This window comes from Varanus komodoensis, unplaced genomic scaffold (genome assembly GCF_004798865.1).
Source record: "Varanus komodoensis strain SLA01 unplaced genomic scaffold, ASM479886v1 scaffold48, whole genome shotgun sequence".
Classification (NCBI taxonomy): domain Eukaryota; kingdom Metazoa; phylum Chordata; class Lepidosauria; order Squamata; family Varanidae; genus Varanus; species Varanus komodoensis.
This window is the reverse complement of record NW_025336059.1, coordinates 2,598,556-2,619,914: the sequence shown is the minus strand read 5'-3', so window position 1 is coordinate 2,619,914 and position 21,359 is coordinate 2,598,556. Positions and strand designations below refer to the sequence as shown.

Sequence of the window (21,359 nt, the reverse complement as noted above, 5' to 3'; positions counted from 1 at the left end):
TCTCTTCCCATGCTAAACACATTCCAACCATCAAAACCATGCCAGGACAGCTCGTTTCTCTAACCCTAACCCTACCCTGGGGCACTCCCCTAACCCTAATATAGGGGTAAAGCTCCATTGAAAACAATGCGATTTTGAAGAAGCGTTCCTCAAGTGGCGTTTTCTGCACCGCTCATCATCTCTTCCCATGCTAAACACATTCCCACCATCAAAACCATGCCAGGACACCTCGTTTCTGTAACCCTAACCCTACCCTGGGGCACTCCCCTTACCCTAATATAGCGGTCATGTTCCATTGAAAACAATGCGATTTTGAAAAAGCCTTCCTCGAGTGGCGTTTTCTGCACCGCTCAACATCTCTTCCCATGCTAAACACATTCCAACCATCAAAACCATGCCAGGACACCTCGTTTCTCTAACCCTAACCCTACCCTGGGGCACTCCCCTAACCCTAATATAGGGGTCAAGTTCCATTGAAAACAATGCGATTTTGAAAAAGCCCTCCTTGAGTAGCTTTTTCTGCACGGCTCAGCATCTCTTCCCATGCTAAACACATTCCAACCATCAAAACCATGCCAGGACACCTCGGTTTTCTTGCTCTAACCCAGTGATTGGGCTGTCATATTGAGGTGCGAACATTGACCCTCAGCCGCAACTATCAACATTCATCGGCTTATTTCAGCTTTAAAGTCTCTTCTTCTCAGGGAACCTCCTCACATCCCCGGGAGCCCCCAGTGGGTGCTCAGAAAACATGACATTCCTCGTTTCACCCCACAAGGACCAGTTTCCCATCATGTGGCTTCTAATTTTCCTTTTTGTTTTCAAGATTCTGGCTACTTGTTCAGTGGGAGCCGGCCCCCATCTCAGATGTCTCTTTCCAAGGAGTCGCCTGCATCGGGTGAGAACAGAAAACGTCTTGAATATCAACCATCACAGGTTTTGACTAGGCAGCAGCATGGGGTGGGTGGTCTCCCAGCCCCTCAGCTGGTGAAAAAGCCGCGTAAAATATAAATGCACAGGAATCCCCCTTCCAGACAAGCACTTGTTTGCATTCCCAAACGTGTTCTCCCTTCTCTCTATTTTCCAGAATATTTCTCCCTGCTTTCTGGGAGCTGCGTCCCCTCCCCTGTGCCATCTCCGGCCCCATCGGTGGCTGGATCCGTTACTTCCAGCTCTGGCTCTCTGCGTTACCGCCGGCCTCTTATCAGTCCCGCACGTCTCAACCTGAAAGGTCAGCGGCTGATGCTCTTCTCGGCCCAGGGTGGGAGCCAGCACGGGGAAGACCTTGCCCACTCTGAAAACACTGTTTTCACCTCGGACGTGCCTGCCTTCCCAAAAAGGAACCGTGGTACTCAAGGGACACATGGTACGTACCCCTTGGGGGTTTGAACTGAGAACTCCCCCTGTGCTATGGCTGGGTTGTGTCTTTAAGCTGGAAATTAGGCATGCTTAGATCTGAGGGCTCTCTTCTGTCAGAGAACGGAATAAAAACGGGCAACGTTGACCTTCGTAAGTGGCCAGCAGTGTGAAGTTTCTGGATCGGTTGGAGCTGATAGAAACCCGGAGAAGCCAGCCCTTCGGGCTTCCTCTGGTCAGGAGGGGCGCAGTCTGGAGTGTTTTGCATTCTAGCTAAGTCTTCAATTCCAGCAACTGGGATGTTAAAAAACAAAAACCCAACATCTGCACAAGATTTGAGGTTCTGCCACCTCTGCCCACAAGTCTTTGCGCCACCTGGTTTGTGTGGAATGGGGTGCTTCCAAGCTTGTGTGGACACCAGGTAGGACTTCGCTTGTTTCGAATGTTGTCCTCAGCATTCCTGACCATTGGCCTTCGGCAGGGATTCATGGAAACGGAAGTCCAGAACAGCTGGGGACCTACTTTCTGCTCCCCCTGGAAGAAGCCAGTTTGAACCAAACAGCCAAAAGGGAAGCTTGGGATGGGAGGGGTTTGTTATTTAGAGCAGAGGTGTGGAACCTCAGGTCCTTGAGCATCCTAACCTGGCCCTTGGTTTGCCTTGCCTTTCTCCAAGTCACAGGTAAGTTCCTTCCATTTCCCCATTTGGTACTTTCATGACTTTTCCCCTAATTCTAAATGGTTGAAAAGTCTCTCCTTGCAGGCATTTGAGGGGTTTATGCTAAAATATACTTGATGGTGTTTTGAGGATGCTGTCTTGCCGTCAGCCTTCCCGTCACCAGGATGCGCCTCCCAAGAGATTCTCTGAAATGGACACTTGGGCTTCATAGTGTTTCGACTCCCCTGATTGAGAGCCAGGAGTTTTGGCCTGCAGCCTGAAAATAATCTAGTATTTTTTTGGTAACGTGCCGTCTGGAGACAATCCTCTTGCAAACCTGCATCTGTCCTCTCCCTGCCCTTTCAGACACGCGATTCGTGGTCGAAGCGGGAAGCATCTGCAGCGACACCTCGGCGAAGAAAGGGGACCGCTCATCACAGTCGTCCAGCTGCGTGGTGGACACCACGACCAAGGGAGAGGAACCGGCAGGCTGGCGGGGTGAGTGTCCCTGGACGGGCCTGCGCGTCTCTGCCTGCGCATGCACGGACCGCGGTGCGAGTGCGCCCGTCCGTGCGTCTCACAGAACAAGCCGCTCACGCTCAGAAGAAAGAGGTCTTTGCATTCCATTGCAAATCTCTCCTGCCATTTAGAATGGAAAGCACCAGCTGAATGGGCCATGTATCCAACCTTACACCATCTTCCTATGTCGAAACAAAGGAATTTCCTACTTAGAGCCGGCAGGGCTTTTGCAGGGTGCTATTTATGACCTAGGATCTCAGGCAGAGCATTCGCCTCGTAGGCAAGAGGGACGTGTGTTCGCGTCGCCTTCAGTTTTTAATGTTTTGCTACCATTTTATAATGTTTTACAAACTGGTTACTGGGCACCTTAGTTTTGGGATGATAACCTTGGTTTGCTCGCATCAGAGCGATTGGGAGCTCCAGTGCTGAAGAAGGATGTGTTACCTGTGTGCAAGAACGACATGCCGCTTCTACGAAATAGCCTTCTGCAAGCTGGTCCTTGCTGGGAGAGTCGGGACAGTGAAATTCCCCTCATCCCCAGCCAAGGCGGACAATGGCTGCCTTGCTAGGCCAGCCTCCCCCAAAACTAGTTTCCTCTTGCCCCGATAACTTGGATGATGTGGCTGTGGATGATGGGAGGTGTTGTCCAACCCATCTGGAGGAGACGAGGCTGGGGAAGGCCAGATCTGTAGCTCCAGGTTTTAGAAACTACCAAGCCCAGCGTGCTGAGCCTCCAGGTCTTGGCTCCCTGGGGCTCCTCAGAAAGCTGCCTCCCCCTCCGCAGTCTCCAAGCAGTAATTTGGGGCTCCCCCGGTCTTGCGTGGCTTCCCCCTCCCCTCATCCTGCAAGGCTGGAATAACTTTCCGAAGGCGAAAATTACAGGCAGCAAGACCTGAAAGCTAAGCTATGATAAGGACATCGCTTGGGGTTCAGCGGCTGAGAGCATCTCTCAGTGGAACTGCGTCCTTGGGCTGAAACCGCCTCTGAATCCCTTCTAGAGGGCCTGGTTTGTGTTGTGCTTAGGACCGAGTTGCTCATCACTTTACCTTTCGTTCCCTCCTCTTTATAGTTTTGCTAAACAGTTGCTTATCATCGTTCAGGTTCCTTCAGTCAGTCGTCGCTCCGAGGGCTCCTCGCCATCAGCCTGACGGTCAACGCCATCTTCACGTCCGCTTACCTCTACCAAAACTTGCGCTGAGCCACGTCGCCAGGGTGGGGGCGTATCCCCCTCCCTTTCCTCCTCTTCTCAGGTGCCACGCTCTTCCCTTCCAAAGACGCCGAGCGAGAGATCCCGAGATGAGAAGCATTCTGCCGAAAATCCGCACACTTCTGGGCTACACACCCGCACTGCTTTCCGGCTGCCACGTCTGACTGCCAGCCCGTTCGAATGCTGTTTCCGACACAGGGAGTCCGGAGTCCAAATTTTCCTTACTCTCCTGCAAGCAAAACACTTCAAACAATGAACAGCTAAAGGAAACTGGCATGCAGAGGCCAGGAGGACATCTCCAGCCAGTGTTGGGCTTGGAATATCACTGGTCCCCTTGCTCCTTTTTCCGTTGTCGTCGTTGTTGTACAGAACCAGCTCGCAGGAGAAGTTTGATGGACTCCAAGGGGTAGAACTTGGGCCCACTTGGGTCCGGCTTTTGGCCACATTTCCTCGCTCGCCGACAAGAATTCTTCTCCCCGGAAAGAACCCAGCCGTTGCATTGCTGTTTTCTGACAATCCTGCTTGGTTTTGCTTCTGGCCTCGGTCGCTTGCCCTGGTGGCACTTCTCAGCTGTGTGTCTTGGGAGAACAAACGAGGGTGCCGAGAAGGTGTCGGTGTGGACTCACCCTGTGGTGCTTCTTCTCTGGCCCTGGACTTCTAACCACTCGCCCCCTGCATTGCTGTTCATGAGAACCGGTTTGCAAAGTCCCATTAACGAATTCAGTTTTTTAAATAACAGTCCAGTATTACAGCTGCATTTTGCCTTGCCGATCGGCACTGTTTCTACTGTATTCCGAGGTCCCTGGGGCAGCCACCGCATCTGCTTGATCTTGGTCCTTCCTGAAAACGTTTCCTTTGAACGTGCTATGCTAAAAATGCTGCAACTAGAGCCAAAGGGATTGCACATCTTCAGTGACCAGAAATGTGTTCCTGTCATGCTCCGGAGGTCGCCTGCATCATACCCTGGAGCATTTTGGGCAGAGGAATGTCTTAAAAAAACAAACAACTAAGACTTGGTGTTTCTTTCCTTGCTTCAGTAGCCGAAACCTGAACTGTAGGTCAGTTGAAGAAGTCTTTGTCTGTGTGAAAACTCAAAAACCTGGTGCTCACCAGAGCCTGTGATTGGACTGTACCACTTTGGACAGTTAAGCAAAAGGGTTTATGTAGCTTGAATACCCTTTTGTGTAGAAAATGCTCTTCCCTGCATATAGAAAGCTAGCAGGCAGGGGAAATGATGAAGCTAGAATGTTTCTTCCTGGCAGTCTAGTTTTCTACATCCAGGGATTTTTATTTTTCAGTGGTTAAGCTCCTCCACTTGTACTCTGATGTGGTAGAGTCCAGACATAGGTTGCCCATCTTCCCCTGCTGCTTTCGCTACCATGGTCACGAGTGCTCATTCCAAAGATAACTCCCAGAATTGTAATTTTCGATACAAGCGGGGGCCCAGCTTGCCATCCTGGGTGCTTCTTTCATTTGTCATCTTGCCCCATTTAGCACTTTTGTGGGCATGTAAAATCAGCTGTTCAACACGGACAAAAACTTGACTTGAACTCTCCCGAGAAATTTTCCCTCTGTCTCGGCCTGTCTCCAAAGTTAAATGTCTGCCTGTGCGGAACAGTTAACTTGAGCTTTTTCTGTTCTTTTTTGGTGTGTCGGTGGGGTTGTTGTTGTTGTTGCTGTTGCTGTTTTTTAAGAATCCAATCGCATATTTTTGCCATGCAGATGTACAAAAAACCCTCTCAGCCTGGATGCAATTCCTGGCTTCAGACTGGCGGGAGAAATTAAGTCTCGCCTGGTGCTCCCTTCCCTAAAACTTCCTGCTGCCTTCCCAGCTGTGACGAGCAAGCAAGTGGCTTCTTGCGGAACAGGCCCGGTCCAAAACTAGCCCAGCGGCCGGGCAGGGGCAGCAAGCCAAAACAGCAGCCATCTTGAATGCCTTTTCCACCATGAAGGCAGCTGGGGAGACTTCCTGGTTGCTAGGCAACTGCCCCACACACCCTTTCCTTGCAGAGCCATTTGGGGCTGCCATTTTGTCCCTTTGGGTACACAGTTGGGCAATGCAATTCCAACACTTCTCCTCGAGTGTCTCTGGCTAGGAATGTGACGCCGCTCATGACTTCCCATCAAGATTTCTTCTCGCCCACCCACCACCCCAACATACACTCTTGACAACCTCATAAGATCTCTTATTATCTCAATATTTTCAGGTTGTTTCTCCATAAGCTTAGTAACCACCCTCATGCCCACCTTTTGGGGCTCCTCGCTCACGTTTTGCATCCCATGGTATGTCCATGCAGATCCTTTCCTTGATCCTGCCTGATGGAGCTGGGCAAACAGGTCCAGTAGGTTGTGAAGCCGTGGTAAAACCCTGCCAAACCTGTTTAACAGGGAGGAGTGAGTACGCCATCAACAGATTTCCCCCTTGCAAACTTCCTTTGAGTCTCTGCAAGGAAAGCGTGACGGCCGATGGTTTGGCATCCCTTTGCTTAGAAGGAAAAGAAAAAACAGGCTTTTGGCTGTGTTCAGTCTAGTGCAAATGATGCACTTGAGTCACAATTGTGCATTTGTACAGTGGTACACAGTGTCTTGAAAATGCTGCACTCAATGTCTTAATCTCTTTGATTTTTGATGCCGTGCTCCTCTCCAAAGCAAAACAAAACTTCATTGTATCTGCCATGGACATTCGCAGATCCAAGAAGCTCCTGAGTTTAAATGACCATTGACTGTATTCAGAAAAACCGGTTTCTAAAATGGTCAATTTTCCGCGGAAGCAAGTAGAGTTTGTGGGGGCACAGAAACTCCCAATAATTTTTGGATGTGGTTACAGGCGCATGGCGATAGGATGTGTCCTGTCGTGCAGACTTCTCATGAGCTTTTGCCAGAGACGCATAAGGACTAGAACCCTGCTGAATGTATCAGCAACTGCCTTCAGGGTAACTCTTCATCAAATACACTGTGTCCTGTTCAGCTTGAATTTTAGGGAGGGCGGTGGGTGGAAGGGGAATCTATAAATTAGTTGGTTGAGGGGGGGAAATGGCTGAGTCTTGATTTCTTTTCCACTAGGAAAAAGGTGTGTATTTTGTAGGTATGACTGGGTGGGGGCAGGGGGCACCCCTGTATAGTTTAGTTAACAGTTTGTGGTTTTGGGTGGTAGAGGGGATTGTAGGGGGGGTTCCCCCTCCGCCCCCTCACTTTCTCCCAGGAGGTTTATGTTCTGTGTTTTGAGAGATTATTTTTCATTATAAAAATAAAAGAAGTTGATCCTTGAATGTCTTATTCTGCCATGTTATTATCAGAGGAGAAGAAATGGCAGGTGTCCCCAGTTTTCTGCCCTTCCTTCCAAGCTCTTCAGCCCTGGCATTGTAAGCTCGTTAGTCCTATTTTTGTTTGCACAGCAACCCTGTGAGGTAGGGCAGGGCCGAGCGCTTTAGTCGAGGTGGGAATTTTCAGTCCAGGTCTCTCTGGGTCTCAAGTAGAGTTTGATCCCTCAAACTTGCCAGGTTAGTGGAAGCAGAAGCAGAGGAGAGGAGTCTAGGCAGCCAGTGCATAATTTAGCGGAAAGTTTTTATTTCTGGTAACAGGAAAGGTCCTCAAGATAATTGTTGGCCATTGGGAGAAGTTGTAAATTCAAGAGCCCAAGGGACCTCTTTGTAAGCATTCGAGTGCTTAAACACTGGGGTCATGTGACTTCGGATCATGTGAGCTCACAACTGAATGCAGGAATTGCCTGCCTGTAGAAAGCTAGCATGTCAGGATCCTTTCTCCTGGCAGGCTTGTTTTCTACAGGCGGGGATTTTTTTTTCTTTACTAGCCTCCTTGGGGACTTTAAACCCCAGGGACTGATGCAGCCCTCAAGTTCTCCCAATGGCTGCTGAATGTTGGTTGTCAGTTTCTCTCTGATGCCCTCTAAAAGCTTGCAATGCTTCTTCAAAGACTTCAAAGTCTTTAAAACACACCTGGAAGGCTGGTGGATTCTTTGCTTCTAGTGATTAAATCCTCGTGTTTTGTATTTGAGCTCTCCAAATTTGGGCCTTTTGGTCTCCTTTCTGAACCCTGCTTTCTCAGCCTGTATATTCCAGGCTAGTAGAAATTAAGAGGATGGGAAACATTCTGCATGCGCTCTAGAGGGCCCTTGTGGTCGTGACTTCCACTTTGGAGTTTCAGCTGTCCCCCAGGCAGCTGCTGCTAAGAGAATGTGCACAGTAGAAACCAAGAGACTCCAGGAGCATGGCCAGAGTGTCGTACCGTCTCCTTTTCACCAGGTAGATGCTGATCTTTAGTAGGACAACAGCAACGGGATATGCAGAACCCACCTGGTGCCTCCGGGCTGCAATTTTAGCCTATCGCCATCAGCTATTCTGCGGGGGGCAGACCACCAACATCTGGAAATTCCTGGTAATGCAGGAAGGGCCGAGACCTGGCCTGTCCCCTTTAAATGCATGTAAAAGCTGAGGGGAAGCTGTCTCCACATTAAACCGCTTTCTTGGCAGTTGGCAAGCGTCCTTCCCCAGCCCAATGTCAAAGACGAGGTGCCGGGGTCAAATCAAGGCCTATTTCGTTTATTTAAACATTTCTTGGCCGCACGTCGGGGGCACGAACCCGTCTGGCTTTGTGTAACTGTATCAAGGCGCGGAGGAGACTTGCCGGGCGGCTGGCCTTTGCCACCGCGTCCTCCCTCTGCGAATTGTGTCGATTACTTCAGGGCCTCAGGATCGTAACAAAGTTTAGTGACCTGCCTGTGAACCCCAAGACCTCCGAGGGGGCCAGCGTGCCGTGGGGACGTAGGATATAAATAGGGGAGACGGAAAGCGCGGAGCCGGGCGCACGCTGCCGTGGTTCCCGTTTGGCGAGGGGAAGCCGGAAAGGTTTCCTGCGGATCTGGCCACTCTGGAAACAGTAAGGAGCAGAAGCGAAGGAGACGCGCGGATCCTTCAGGAGTTGCGATCTGCAGAGGAGGTGTATCGGCAAGAACCCTTCAAAAGCCGACAGAGATCTCCCTTTAAGTAAAGCGTTGCAACTTTGGACTTTGCCATCAGAAAAGGAGTTCCGTGTTTGGGATCCTAGTTTGTTGTTTTGGGGGGTTTTTTTAACATTCTCTCAGATCTCCGTCCCGCGGTGTTGGCAAACTCTTCTTGGTTTCCCCGAAACAGAAACGTTTACAAAGCTGCGTTTTGCGCGCTGCTTCGCCCTCCCTCGGGATAGAAGAATTAGCCCAGAGAGCCAAAGGCGCGCACGCTTTGGAGAGGTACGACAAGGCAGTGTTCTGGTTTGATCCTGCTTAGAGTAGACCCATTGGAATGAGAGGGACTTAGCGGGTCCCTTCTCGTCAAGGGGCCTGTTCTATGTCGGGACCGAGGGTACCCGCCAATCTAATCCAGTCCAATCCAATCCCCCGGCGCGTCACAGGGTGGATTTTCCCGCGTCGCGGGTGCGCACAGGCGGATGTCCCTGGAGCATCCAGGAAAGGTTCAGGGGCGCACGGATGGGGGAGGGAGCGAGCTCGGCCGGGGGCGCCAGGCACGCTGCACTAATCCAGCTTCCTTTCAGGCTGAGGTGGGCAGCGAGCCATGGGGGAAGCCGCGAGCGCAGGACCCGCCGAGGAAGCTCGGGCGCGCACAGAGGGAGACGGCGACCCGGGGCGCTTCCCGAAGCCCCCTTACTCCTACGTCAGCCTGATCGCCATGGCCATCCAGGACAGCCCCGAGCAGCGCTTGCCCTTGAGGGCCATCTACCAGTACATCTCGCAGCGCTTCCCCTACTACCGGCCGGGCCAGAAGGGCTGGCAGAACAGCGTGCGCCACAACCTCAGCCTCAACGACTGCTTCGTCAAGGTGCCGCGCGGGGCAGCCGAGCGCAGGGGCCACTTCTGGGCGCTGGATCCGGCCTCCCGGGGCACGTTCGTGCAGGGCAGCTACCGCCGCCGGCGGCGCGTGCGAAGCGCTGCGCTGGATCTGCCCCCCTCGGCCGCGCCCCCCGCGCCTCCCGCGCCGGCGCCGGGTTGCTTCGCCTGCCCGGAGCCCGCGCTCTCTTACTTCGTGCCTTGCCGCCAGCAGAGCGCCCCCGCCACCTACCTGTTCGCTGCGGCGGCGGCGATGGGGCAGCCCCCGCCCCATCCTATGGGCGGCAGCCTTCCGGGGATGGGGCCCGTCGGCGGCTACGGACCCACCCCCGGATTCTTGCTGCCCGGGGCGGAAGCTCACCAGCAAGTAAGCCCCCTTCCTGCGGGATCCGTCCCCGCTTTCCAGCCACCTGCCAACCTGTCGCATCTGCACTGCTGGAGCTGGCAGGATAGTTCCTACTATACTGGCTTAGACATTTGATGCTGCAAAAAGGGCGGGGGAGAACCCATCGGGCCAACCTTTGTTGTTTTGTCTCAAGTTTCTAGTCCTGTGTAACGCTCCCTCTAATTCTCAGTATGGAGGGGAGGGCATCCTATTGGAACTTGGTCCTCCAAAGCTGAACCCGTTTCCCAAATATGGTGGTTTCTGGAAACGGGGGTGCCAGCTTGTTCAGATCAACCCTGCACCTTTGCCCACGTGGTATGTTGATGACAGACCTTGTCCCCACCCCTGAAAACTCAGGGTCTGGCTTCTGCAGATGAACTTGCTTGCTATTCAGGGGAGGAGCAGACCTGGTCCCCTCCCTCCTGGTCAATGTTGAGTCTGCAGAGTTATTTGAGGGAGGTGCCCTGTATCCTTTTATGGGAAAGCTAAGGAGAAAGACCTCAAGAACTCTGAAATGACACCCCTGTGTTGATTCTTGAGAGGCAAAGGAGGGAATTCAGGGGGACAGAACACTGTTGCCAACTTTTCAGCCAGCCACCTCGACTGCACCACTAAGGGTAGCTTGATTTTCGGAGAATTAGCAGGTGGTAAAACTCGCTCTTTAAATAGGTTGACCTGGCAGGTAAGCAGCAGGCAGAAGTGAAGGGTATCTCTGAGAAAATGTTAACCCTAATTCAGAGAAATCCCAAGTAGTGTAGGAAGAATGTTTTGACTTTGGAGTTGCCAGCTTCTTACACCAGCTCCCGTTCCTCTGCCTTTAACAAAGGTAGGGTCTGTAGCCCCTGCTTTGCTTTGCCTGGCCAGGCTGCGAAAGGCAGTGGAATGATCTGTTCCTGGTAAGTTGGCAAACTTGTTTTGAAAAGGGGCATATTTTAGTTCTTTGTTTAAAACAAAGGAAAGTGGTGGCTTTTTGCCTTTCTGTGCTTGAAGGTTGGGTTTTGATTACTTCGAGTTACTTTTCGCACATTCACAGAATAAGTTTACAATGAGAGAGAATTCTGTTCTTTGTTGCAGATTAAAGAGCGATGTTTGTTGCCCACAGATCCAAGGGGTTGTGCCCGGCTGATCGTTTCCTGTGAAACTGAGTCTGCAGAAATCAACCCCCCCCCCGATGCTTTTTGCAGGCCATGCAGCATGTTAATTTCTGCACGACAAATTGCTGTTAAATTCACAGGACTACAGACTCACAAGGGAGCTAGTAAGCCTTCTGGGACTTCAGCCCTATGAAATGCTTCCCCATTCATTCACTGGGGGGAATCAATCCCGGCATATTTTATGCATGGACTGCTTTCCTCTCCATTGGCATGAATGGATAGTTTGGCATCCATTCTGAACTTGAACTGATCTCTAGAGTTATGCCAGACTCACAGGTAAAACCCACTGAACGCTTAAGACCTATTCCGATTCACATTTTTAGGGCCGGACTGTGAGCAGCCATTGAGGGTAATGGTGATCTTTATGCACATATATTGGGAAAAATACTCTAAATTCCATTTTTGTGTTTTTACCATGCTTCATATATGTCTGTATGGGTCCATTCTGCAGCTAAAATTGTACAAAGTTAAAAATATGGGTAGAAGTTCAACAAGTTGTTTAATTTCCAATGCATATTCTGTGTTTAAAACGATTTCAAACGTGACAATGATTTTACATGTGTATACACAGCTCACCTATAGATTTCTCTGAATGAGGAACAAACTTGAGTTCATTTTGCGGTGAAGAGTGAAGCGTTTGCAGTATCCTGTGTGTGAATGAAACTTCTCCCAGGGTGTTTGCATTTCCTGATGGTTAATACCAAAACTGTAACTCTGCTGTTGTTGCTTAAAGGCTTACTGGATACTCCCCACTGGTGAATCGAGAGATTTTTCTGTCTCTTTGCAAATGCTTTTCATCCGGGGGATGAAAATGAGGCCTCATGGCTTGGCAAACCTCCTCCCCAGAAAGGTTCCCCTGTTTCCTTTGGTGGAGAAAATACCTCTTCCAACAGCCCAAAGCCCCACATGGTACAAGATGACGATGCAGCACTTAGCTTTTCGACATGAGGGTTTCATGATGCACTTGGGAATCTTCACACAGAGTTGTTTGCACGCATCAAGGGCTCTCCCGTACTTCTCTTTCTAGTCTGGACGTGTCCAGTTGCGAACCAACTGGGAACAAGTGACACCAGGAGCAAAACATTTCAACTGGAGTGCTACTGGTCCAGAATCTAACCAGCCATGCCTTTCAAGGCGCTCCGTTCTGTCCCTACCCCCCACCCCAGCAGGGGGAATATGCTGAACAGATTCGTTGTACTTCTACAAGATCTGGGCTTCCTCCAAGCCTTGTGATGCTTCCTTGTGACTAAAGAAGGCAACAGTGCTATTTCCGCTCAGCAAAATGTGACACAAACCAGTTTGGTACGTGCCACATTCCTAGCGTAATTTTTCTCATTCATTTACAGTAATGTTTTATCCTGCTCATCAGCCAATAAAAAGCTCCAAAAGAAGCTTACGATTTGTTAAACAAAACACCCCCTGCACTGCAGGCTTAAAATCTGAAAAGACATGGCACTAAAGGAGAAGGGGATGGAAAGGGCAGAGGAAAACTGAAGCAAGCTTTCAGCAGGATGGTAGAATGGTGTTTCCCCTCGTCAGCTGAGGGAGATCAGCGATTGCCAGCAAGATGGGGAGAATTTTACATTAAGTAGCAACTTGGTGGTTGCTGCTTTGCGAGAATCTTCTGGGCATTTTATTAAGTCCTGCTATTACCTTCCTTTGCCACCTGGTGCCACTATAGGACTAATGTTAAAGTCCTTAAGGCTCCCAGGGCAAAAGGCGTACAATGGGAATATGAAAAAACATAACAGAACATGAAAAAAAAAAACAGATCTAAACAGAACCTGGCAGTGAAGGACTGGACACAGCAGCTGAAAAACTAAAATGCCTGGACAAATAATTTTTAAAAGGAGCACAAAGAGAGCCAGGTAAGTCCCTTTGGGAAATCTATTCCTCATCTGCCTTGTTCTGCTCGCAATCCTTCTTTATGAAACCCCATCAATGGATGGTCGCTTGGACCCCTTTTCTGGAAAAGACCCTGATGCTGGGAGCGATTGGAGGCAAAAGGAGAAGGGGATGGCAGAGGCCGAGGTGGCTGGATGGGGTCACTGGAGAGGGGGGTGTGGAGTGGATGGTGGAGGACAGGAGAACCTGGAGGAATGTTGTCCATGGGTGTGCAAAGAGTTCGGCACAACTTTGCAACTGAACGACAAACAACACCCCTCAAATGTTTCCCCCCTTTGGTGTGTCCCTTTGCTGACCATATTAATCCCCTGAACTGGGGCTTCGTGCCTGTGGCATGTTGCATTTCTGGCCCTCTTGAATCCCCCTTTAACTTCCTTTTTGCCAGTTCCCTCTTGATGCAGCAGGTTCCTCTATTGTAGGTTTTATTAGTTTAGAACACCCAGAATTCTCAAGCTATTAAAATCATTGGTTGACAATGTGCACCATAATTCAGGGTGGGGGGTGGGAATAGTCAAGCACCGGGTCCCAATCTTGCAGGCAGGTTGCTAACTTGCATCTTTTTTGCTTCTATTTTCATTTGTTACCTTCAAACTCGGAACAAAACTCATGCGCTGGTAGCAGAAAGCCATTTTCTCTTAACTGGGTTTCTCCTCTCTGAGGTTTCTTCGGTCAATAGTTTCCCAGCATTACTCTCTCCCTAAACACAGCTTGCGGTAAAACTGGGTGAGAGGGGAAATGTTATTTTTCTCTCTCGGCTGACTTCCTTTTGGTTTCAAGCAACCCACGAGCGAAGAGGAGGAGATGAAGTGACTGCATCTTTCCGTTGCCATCCCGCCTCACTTAACAAAGCCCAGCACGGTTAGCCACAAACAAGACTTCCACGGTCTCTTCTTGTTATAATGTCAAACACTCCAAACAGCGTGAACTGGCCTAGTAAATTCAAAGCAAATATTTCAGAAGGCAGACAAGGGTTGCTGTTTTAAAAGTCGAGTGTGTGCAACGCAACGGTGATCTGCTCGGCACCCAAACTGCAAATTTAGCCAACCGATTTAGAAACAGAGAAACAGCGCGAGTCAGAAGGGGCCTCCTGGGCCATCTAGTCTGATCTCCGGCACCAGCCGGCTCCACCCACAACATGCCCACCATGTGCATGTCCAGCCCATCTCTGAATACCCTGAGGGCAACGGAGGCCATCACCCGTCCCTTCGGAAGGTTTCCACTGCCAAGGGTTTGAAATTCTTTTGTTTTTAGCTCTTTGCTTGTTTATTTAATGCACTATCTTCCTGCTTTCTGACTGATGGTCCCGGAACAGTTAAGCTATCCGTACAGTCCTCTAAAAAGGCCAGGCCCAAACATCTAGCAAAGCTTTTAATACTGCAGCCCAAGGGTGGGGATCCTCCAACTTGCCAAATACCCATCATTGGGTGGGTTCCCTGCTTTTGGGTGATCCTTCTGCCCCCCTGCATTTGAAAAGGCCAAGAGGCTTCATTACTGCCAGTAGGAGCTTCCGGCAAAACCACCGTCATCCGTTTTGGACTGTAGGACAGCAACTCCTGAAAGCGTCTCCGAAATGGGATTTGGCCCTCAGACTGAAAGAGCCCCGTTTCTCTCCACAAGCCTTCCCCACCTCAATTTCTTCCAGACGTCTTAGACTACACGACCCACTGACCCCATCCAACAGGGTCATTGGGTCGGCTTGCTGGGAGTGATGGGAGTTGCAGTCCGGCACATCTGAAGGGCCCTGCTTGTGGGAGGACAGTCTGTCCCCCTTTGCAACAGGTCTGCAAAGTTGAGGGGAGAGTTTGTTTTCAGCCCACCTGGGAGACGTCCGTTCCCACCTGAGGAAAGTCAGGACAGAAATCGACTTTGTCTGCGGAAGCAAATCCAGTAGAGAGTCTGGAGGCATTTTTAAGTCAACCAGTTTCCTGCCTTCGGTGGAATATACCAGCGGGACCTGATCCATGACTGTAAAATGCCACCAAGTCCGGATGGGCAAATAGATCTGCTGGGCAAGCTAGCCTGTACCAATGTTGGCCTTTCGGGGTCAGTAGCTGCTGGCAAGCTCTCTGTTGCCCCCTCCCCAAGCTCCTTCAAATAATATGAAATTCACAACTATTTCCCCCTCACCCCACCAAACCAAATGCCCTCCCTTTACCTTCCATATATCCTTTTTAAAACCAAAACCAAAAAGGAAGGTTCTTAAGAGACAAGGTCCTTTAGAGGCACACACAAAATTTCTAGCAGAGGGAAACGGGCGTACGCACATTGTGTGTTACATGGTACACAAAAATGGAGGTGACAGTCTTAGGACAAAGGCTGTGTTCTTTCCTTATCTGAAAAAGGCCAAATGTTTTCGGCATTTGCCATGCAGGAACAACACAAGCTGAACCTGATGGATTTAACTCCGCCAGCTGTTCCTGCTCTTGGGAACGGTGCTGACAGGCTGGCGATAAACCTTGGGGGAATAGCGCTCCTTTGCTGCCCCCACACCCCATTAGAGGTCCCGAAGGGTAGAGAGAGGGTGCCTTCAGCCCTACAGACCACAAGAGGAAGGCTTCCTGCCCCAGAAACAGAACGGTCTTAAACGTTGCTGCGTGGAAAACAACAGGAAACGGAGGCAGTCAAAGTTCTGATTGTTTCCGTTACGTCAGCCTTCCCCAAACCAGGTCTGTTGGATTACAACTCCCACCACCCCCAGCTGGTGGTCTGGGGTGATAAGACTTGTAGCTCTTTGCATCTGGAAGGCGATCATGGGAAGGTCAGGTGTTTATCAGCTTAGTTCTGTGCCTCTTTAGATGGAAAGAGAAGCCCTTACAGTATGGCTGGCTGGCAGGCAGAGAAATTCTGGAAGTTGCTGGATCTTTCTCTCTCTCCGAGGATCAGATTGGAGCTTGGTGTTTTGTATTTTGTATTTTTTCTTCCTTTCCCTTTTACTGGATAATGTTCAGTTTATATGCTTTTAATCATTGTGGTTTTATTGTTGCGTTATTTTCATTTTATACTATATAAGCCGTCCTGAGCACTTATGTGGAAGGACGGGATACAAATGTTTGTAATAAACAAATAAATACACAAATAACCAGAAGGCAGGATTGCAGGATCTACTTAGGGACTCCCCTCCTCCCAAAGCCCCTTTCTTAAGTTCCTTGAATTGGAGCCCAAATAGAAAATAGCATGTTGGGGGCAAAACCATTTCCCTGCTCAGCCCAAGGAGGGGAGGCATGCCCCCATGGCTGGAGAAGAGGAAGAGGCTGGCTCCAGATGAGGCCGAAACACCAGCAGAGGCGATAGACAAATTTCGCTGGATGAGGTGCAGAAAAAGGCAATTGCAACTCATTCTCCATCCATCCATCCATTACTGGGAGGCTTCCCTGTTTCTATGTGATTCCCTCACACTCAAAGAAGCTGCTAGTCCTCATGACTGCCAATAAGAGTTTCAGGAAAATCATGGTCATATTTCTGGATGCTCGGTGAGCAGACGGGCCGAGCACGAGGGGGACATGGTGTGTGCTTGTGCCACCAGTGTTGCTTGGGTCAGAGGGAGGCGAAGAGGAAGGCTCAGGTGACAAGGAAGAAGAAGAGGACTAAATCCAGGTGGCTCCAACCAGGATTGCTTCTACAGCATCGCTGGCTATACAGACGGGACTAGAAGACAATCCTTGCATGTCAACTGGCACACACTCGTCTGATCTGTTGGCTTCGATGTTGATCCAGAACAGGCCCAGCTCTCGCCTTGCATCAAAGCAAGCCAAGATGCAAAAGACACGGCGTCTGGCCTGAGGTATCACGGAGAGAAGAGATTTATTACAAGCTGTGGGAGCGTGTCCTCTGCGTTTTAGCCACTTACTCGCAGCTGACATTCCCACCAGGCCTCGCTGACCAGAAGGAGCGAGGTGGCCCTCCTTGCTCCTGAATGAGGTTACAGTTTGGGCTCTTCTGTTTTCTTCGGCAGACCCCAAAAGCAGCAGCCGGTGCAGAGAAAAACCCACCCCCGTGTCAAGTTTCCTGTTTGCCTCGTGGCTGCAATTAAGCGGTGGCCTTTAACAACGTTGATGGTGTCGCTTGTGCCCACTGGGGATTGAAAAGCCTCCAAAAATGGAATGTGTGTGTGTCCGTATGTGTGTTTTCTTATCGTGTGATTGGCAATAATTGTCAGATTCTCAGCATCGCTCCGCAGCTAGCTGGTTGTGAAGCCAAGAGTCTGCAGCCGCTCGTGAAGGACAAAATCTTCAGACTGATGCAGGGGAGAACACCCGGGGTCTGGAAAGCGCTGTAGGAGCGAAACGTGGACTTCACCGTTGCAATGGAAGCAACACTGTTTTTTATTTTATTGGTTTTATTATATTTATAGCCTACCTTTTCCTTCCAAGGAGCTCAAGCTGACTTGCATCACTTTCTTCCCCTTTTCAATCTTATCCTCACAGCAACAGCGACAACTGGGAGGTAGGCTGAAAATCTGCAGCTGGCTCAGAGTCACCCACTGAGTTTCGTGGCTGAGTGAGGACTAGAAGTCCTGATTCCTTGTCTCGCACTCCTAACCGCTACTCCAGCCTGGCTCGAAATTCCCATTTTAAATTTAAAGCAAAATGAACAGAGTATTGTCTCACTCCTACTGAGGATGGGAGTCAACAATAATCTCATATACGATGGATCAGCTTTTGAGCCATACAATTCAAGCTGCCATTTAGTTGCAATGGCCACAGCAGGCTAAAAAAAATCCCCAAATGCAAATCTCAGAAAGTAATTGGCAAAACTTCAAAATAGGTTGCTTCAAACTCTCTGAAGTGGGTTGATGTCAAAATGTGGTGGCACACGAACCATTTTCTCCCTGATTTTTGGCTGCTACCATACTGCCAAAATTTGGAGGCAACCGTAGGGATGTGGCACATGGGAAAGGAAGTAGGCCCCAAAAACCCCAGAGTTGTCTGTCCCTTGTTCAGTTTTTGCCACTTTACTGTTATATTTCTATACCATCTATTTCTACACAGATGGAGCTCTCTGAGCAATTTACAACAACAATATTATTTTCATATAATTATATATATTTATCATTCTTTTCATATAATACTAATATATAAACAATAATCATATACAATAATAATCATATTACCAGTATACTCAAGTCTTTCTTCCTGATTCTAACTGGGCCTGACCATGCTTAGTTTCAAAGATAAATCAGGATCCTGCACTTCAGGCTATATAGAAGCTATGTATGCCCTAATGCACTTAAGGTGTGCGTTCTTTTTTCTGGCTAGCTAAGGATATAAAAGTTTGGAGAATCATTTATTCCGTGCTTTTGTGTCCTGACCTTCTTCCACTGTGGGACAACATGGTAATCTGCCACGCCAAATCAGAAAACAACCATAAATGATTAAGAATCGCAGCTCCTATGTTGCAAAGTAGCCACGCGGAAATCGCCACAATAAATCACTGCAGGACCACACCTAATGCAGTTTGGCCCAGAGGCAAAAGTCCGAGCACCCAAAACAGTCGCCCGCCTTTGTTTAAACAGAACATGTACGCTCTTGCGTACATGATTATGGTGTTTCAAGCAGATCTTGAAATGGCCTTCGCGTTTCCCTTGCGTTTCCCTTTTGGTGTGTTTGCGAGAGGTCGTGGAGGCCCCATCGGTGCGGGTGTTCAAGGACAGGCTGGACGGGCACAGGGTGGGCATGTCGTGAGCAGAGCCGGCTGGAGCCGGGGGTCAGACTAGATGGCCCGGGAGACCCTTCTGACTCGCGCTGTTTCTATGTTTCTTTAATGCTAGAACTGCTTTTGCTGGTTCGGGGATCTGTGTGCATTCCTCTAACGCCAGACTGCGATTTAGGACTGGAATAAAGGAGGGTCCAGATCTTACCTCCGGTGTGTTGTGGTAATTTTCCAGTGATGCGATTCGCATGCCACAGGGGGAAAGAAATCACAGCGGCTTCGATTCCCCACAAACAAAAAGTGGTAGAGGCTTGCAGAGAGCCACACTACATTTGACCCGGCCTGGGCTTTTCTTTGTACTATAGGGATCCCCAACCGAACGATTCTTGATCTACTATTTTTAATAATATGAAATCCAGATATTATGCAGAAAAGTCCCCACTCCGGTGAAACAGACAGGTGCCTTGGTAGATGGAAAACAGAAGCAGACAGAAGTGAAATTTTGTATGTTACGAAAGTTGGAGGCAATTTTAGAAGATATCTTGGGCTGTGTCAAGTTAAGTAGCCAACTTGGGTGGCTTTAACCGGGAAGATGTACCTATTTTACAGATAGGGTATGCCGGTAAAATATGGTTTCCAAAATATTTAACTGTTGTGTGAACTGTACATAGGTGAGGACCGATTGCACCTCCAGCCCAAGAGAAAATACTCAGGCAGGCTAGATATTCTGAATTCTGCTCATTGCCTGGATCTAATCCTGCATTAAAAAAATGTTGAGGCTCTAAAGCTACTCTGGGCAACTGGAAAGTGGCTGAGAAATTAGCACGGTGGCTCTTGCGTCTGTCATGCAAAAATAATGAATCAAAACATGACTGCAAAGAAGCAGAACAGAAAGCTGTCTGCCAGTAAAGAGCAAGCGCAGAAATAACCAGCCATTTATAGTTTCAAAACCACAGTGTTTTTTGGTTGTGCTACTTAAACACATATAGGTCTTGCAAAACTATATTGCAAAAACGAGAGCCACTTCTGTTTCTTGCTTGAAAGGACATTCACAAAAAAATGTCTTTGATGGAGATTAGCTTTCCCCAGATTCAAGCAAAGCAGAATTTAGAGGAATGAATTAGTCAAAGGAACAATTGAACTTGTCCATTGCATGATCCCAAAGGGAAGGAGTGTGGCCTACTGGTTAGTGTTGGACTGCAGCTTGCGAGCGCCAGGTTCAAATCCCCATATAACCATGAAGTTACGGGTGATCTGGGGCCAGGCAGAAATTCTTGGCCTAGCCTACCTCACAGGACTGGTGTTGAAGCGCGAAAGGCGAGCGGAAGGACCCTGTAGTCTGTCTTGGGTTCCTTGCAAGAGGGGAAAATTTGGGACAGAATAATAGTCATGAGAAGAAGGGTGCCTGAAGGCAAACCCACATTCATTTAAAAAATAGGATAAAAAGAAAGCTGCAATTAAACTGTCCGGAAATGAAGGCGGCCAAGTGTTGCAGACCCCTGCTGTGGGAGCAGGCCGGTGAAATGATATCCGGTTTTGGATCACAGCGCTGTGCTTACTGCCACTGAAGCTCTGGGGCGGCAGCCCCAATCGGGCCAGGTGGGAGCCCCAGTCTTCCCCAAGGGGGGCCCAAGAGCCATGCTCCTTTCACCATGTCACCAGGTGGCTCCAACTGACACTTTCTCCGTGGTTTAATGCCTTCGGGGTGGCTTCCTCATTCTCAGCAGGTGCGCCGCCCTCTCCTCTCCTGAGGTTTCTATTCGGCCAGGAAGAACTTCCAACTAAAAATATGCATTTTTTGCAAGGGGGTCCTGCCCCCATTTGCCTGTAGCCCTGCCCATTATGGAATGCAGCCCCCCAAAAACAAATGCAGTCCCCGGGGTGCAGAGAGGTTTCCCACCACGGCTTCACAGCAGTTTGTGCTGCAACTTGGCAACTTTGTGTGGTGCTAGTGTGGCGTTGTGGTGAAGAGCCTGGGACTGGGACTCAGGCGATCCGGGTTCGAGTCCCCGCTCGGCCATGGAGCCAACTGGGTGACTTTGGGCCAGTCAGACTCTCAGCCCAACCTACCTCACAGGGTCGTTGTTGTGGAGATAAGATGGAGGAGAATGATGTAAGCTGCCTTGAGCCCTTTGTAGGAAAAAGGCAGGATATAAGCCTAAAAATAAACAAACAAACTTTGGCACGCTTCTCAGCAAATGTCAGGTGGCGATTCGAGGGAGTTTAGTGGTTGGATGGATCTGCTGACCCGTTTAGTTAACTGGTGCAGCGGAAGAAAAACTGTGCCAGCTCTGGGTTTTGCAAAAGCTACTGTGGTGAGGACTGGAAGCGAAAATGTCGAGGACGCCACAACTTTTGTTTATCCACCCAGTGCCATCCGGTCTATCTTGCATTCAATCCTAGCTCCCGTTCCGTTTGCCGATCAGGTGATACGCCCGAAACGATGCCCGAGGTGCCGGCAAGTGCAGGGAAAGCCACCCTTTCAGGCCAGGGCAGCCCCAGGCGCACGGGGGTCTGCGCTCCGGCCCGCACCGCCGCAAAGGCGACGAGCCCCACGACTCGGCATGGGCGCCTCGCCGTGCGCTCCGGGGCCGGGCGTCGCTCCTTGGCGCTCGTCCTTTCCGGGCATCCTGGTGCCCGGAAAGGGGCGCAGGGCCAGGGGAGGGCGAGCGCGGTGGCGGGGCGGCCGG

General features: G+C 49.9%; 2 protein-coding genes across 2 annotated transcripts; both read left to right on the top strand.

The window, feature by feature from the left end:
* Window positions 1-572: 572 nt before the first annotated feature.
* Window positions 573-7,003, top strand: LOC123031083 (transmembrane protein 201-like). Its single transcript, XM_044445544.1, has 4 exons — window positions 573-898; window positions 1,088-1,366; window positions 2,378-2,509; window positions 3,631-7,003. Exons 1-4 carry the CDS (start codon window positions 868-870, stop codon window positions 3,726-3,728), a joined length of 540 nt encoding a protein of 179 aa, XP_044301479.1. The 5' UTR covers window positions 573-867; the 3' UTR covers window positions 3,729-7,003.
* Window positions 7,004-9,304: 2,301 nt separating this feature from the next.
* Window positions 9,305-10,057, top strand: LOC123030945 (forkhead box protein E3-like). Its single transcript, XM_044445303.1, has one exon. The coding sequence runs from the start codon at window positions 9,305-9,307 to the stop codon at window positions 10,055-10,057; it is 753 nt and encodes a 250-aa protein (XP_044301238.1).
* Window positions 10,058-21,359: the final 11,302 nt, after the last annotated feature.

Excerpts from the sequence above, each read along its gene's own strand:
- LOC123031083 (XM_044445544.1), top strand. The coding sequence starts at position 868 with ATGTCTCTTTCCAAGGAGTCGCCTGCATCGG. Across the intron at positions 899-1,087 it reads CAAGGAGTCGCCTGCATCGG|AATATTTCTCCCTGCTTTCT; the intron begins GTGAGAACAGAA and ends TCTATTTTCCAG. Across the intron at positions 1,367-2,377 it reads TGGTACTCAAGGGACACATG|ACACGCGATTCGTGGTCGAA; the intron begins GTACGTACCCCT and ends CTGCCCTTTCAG.
- LOC123030945 (XM_044445303.1), top strand. The coding sequence starts at position 9,305 with ATGGGGGAAGCCGCGAGCGCAGGACCCGCCGAGGAAGCTCGGGCGCGC.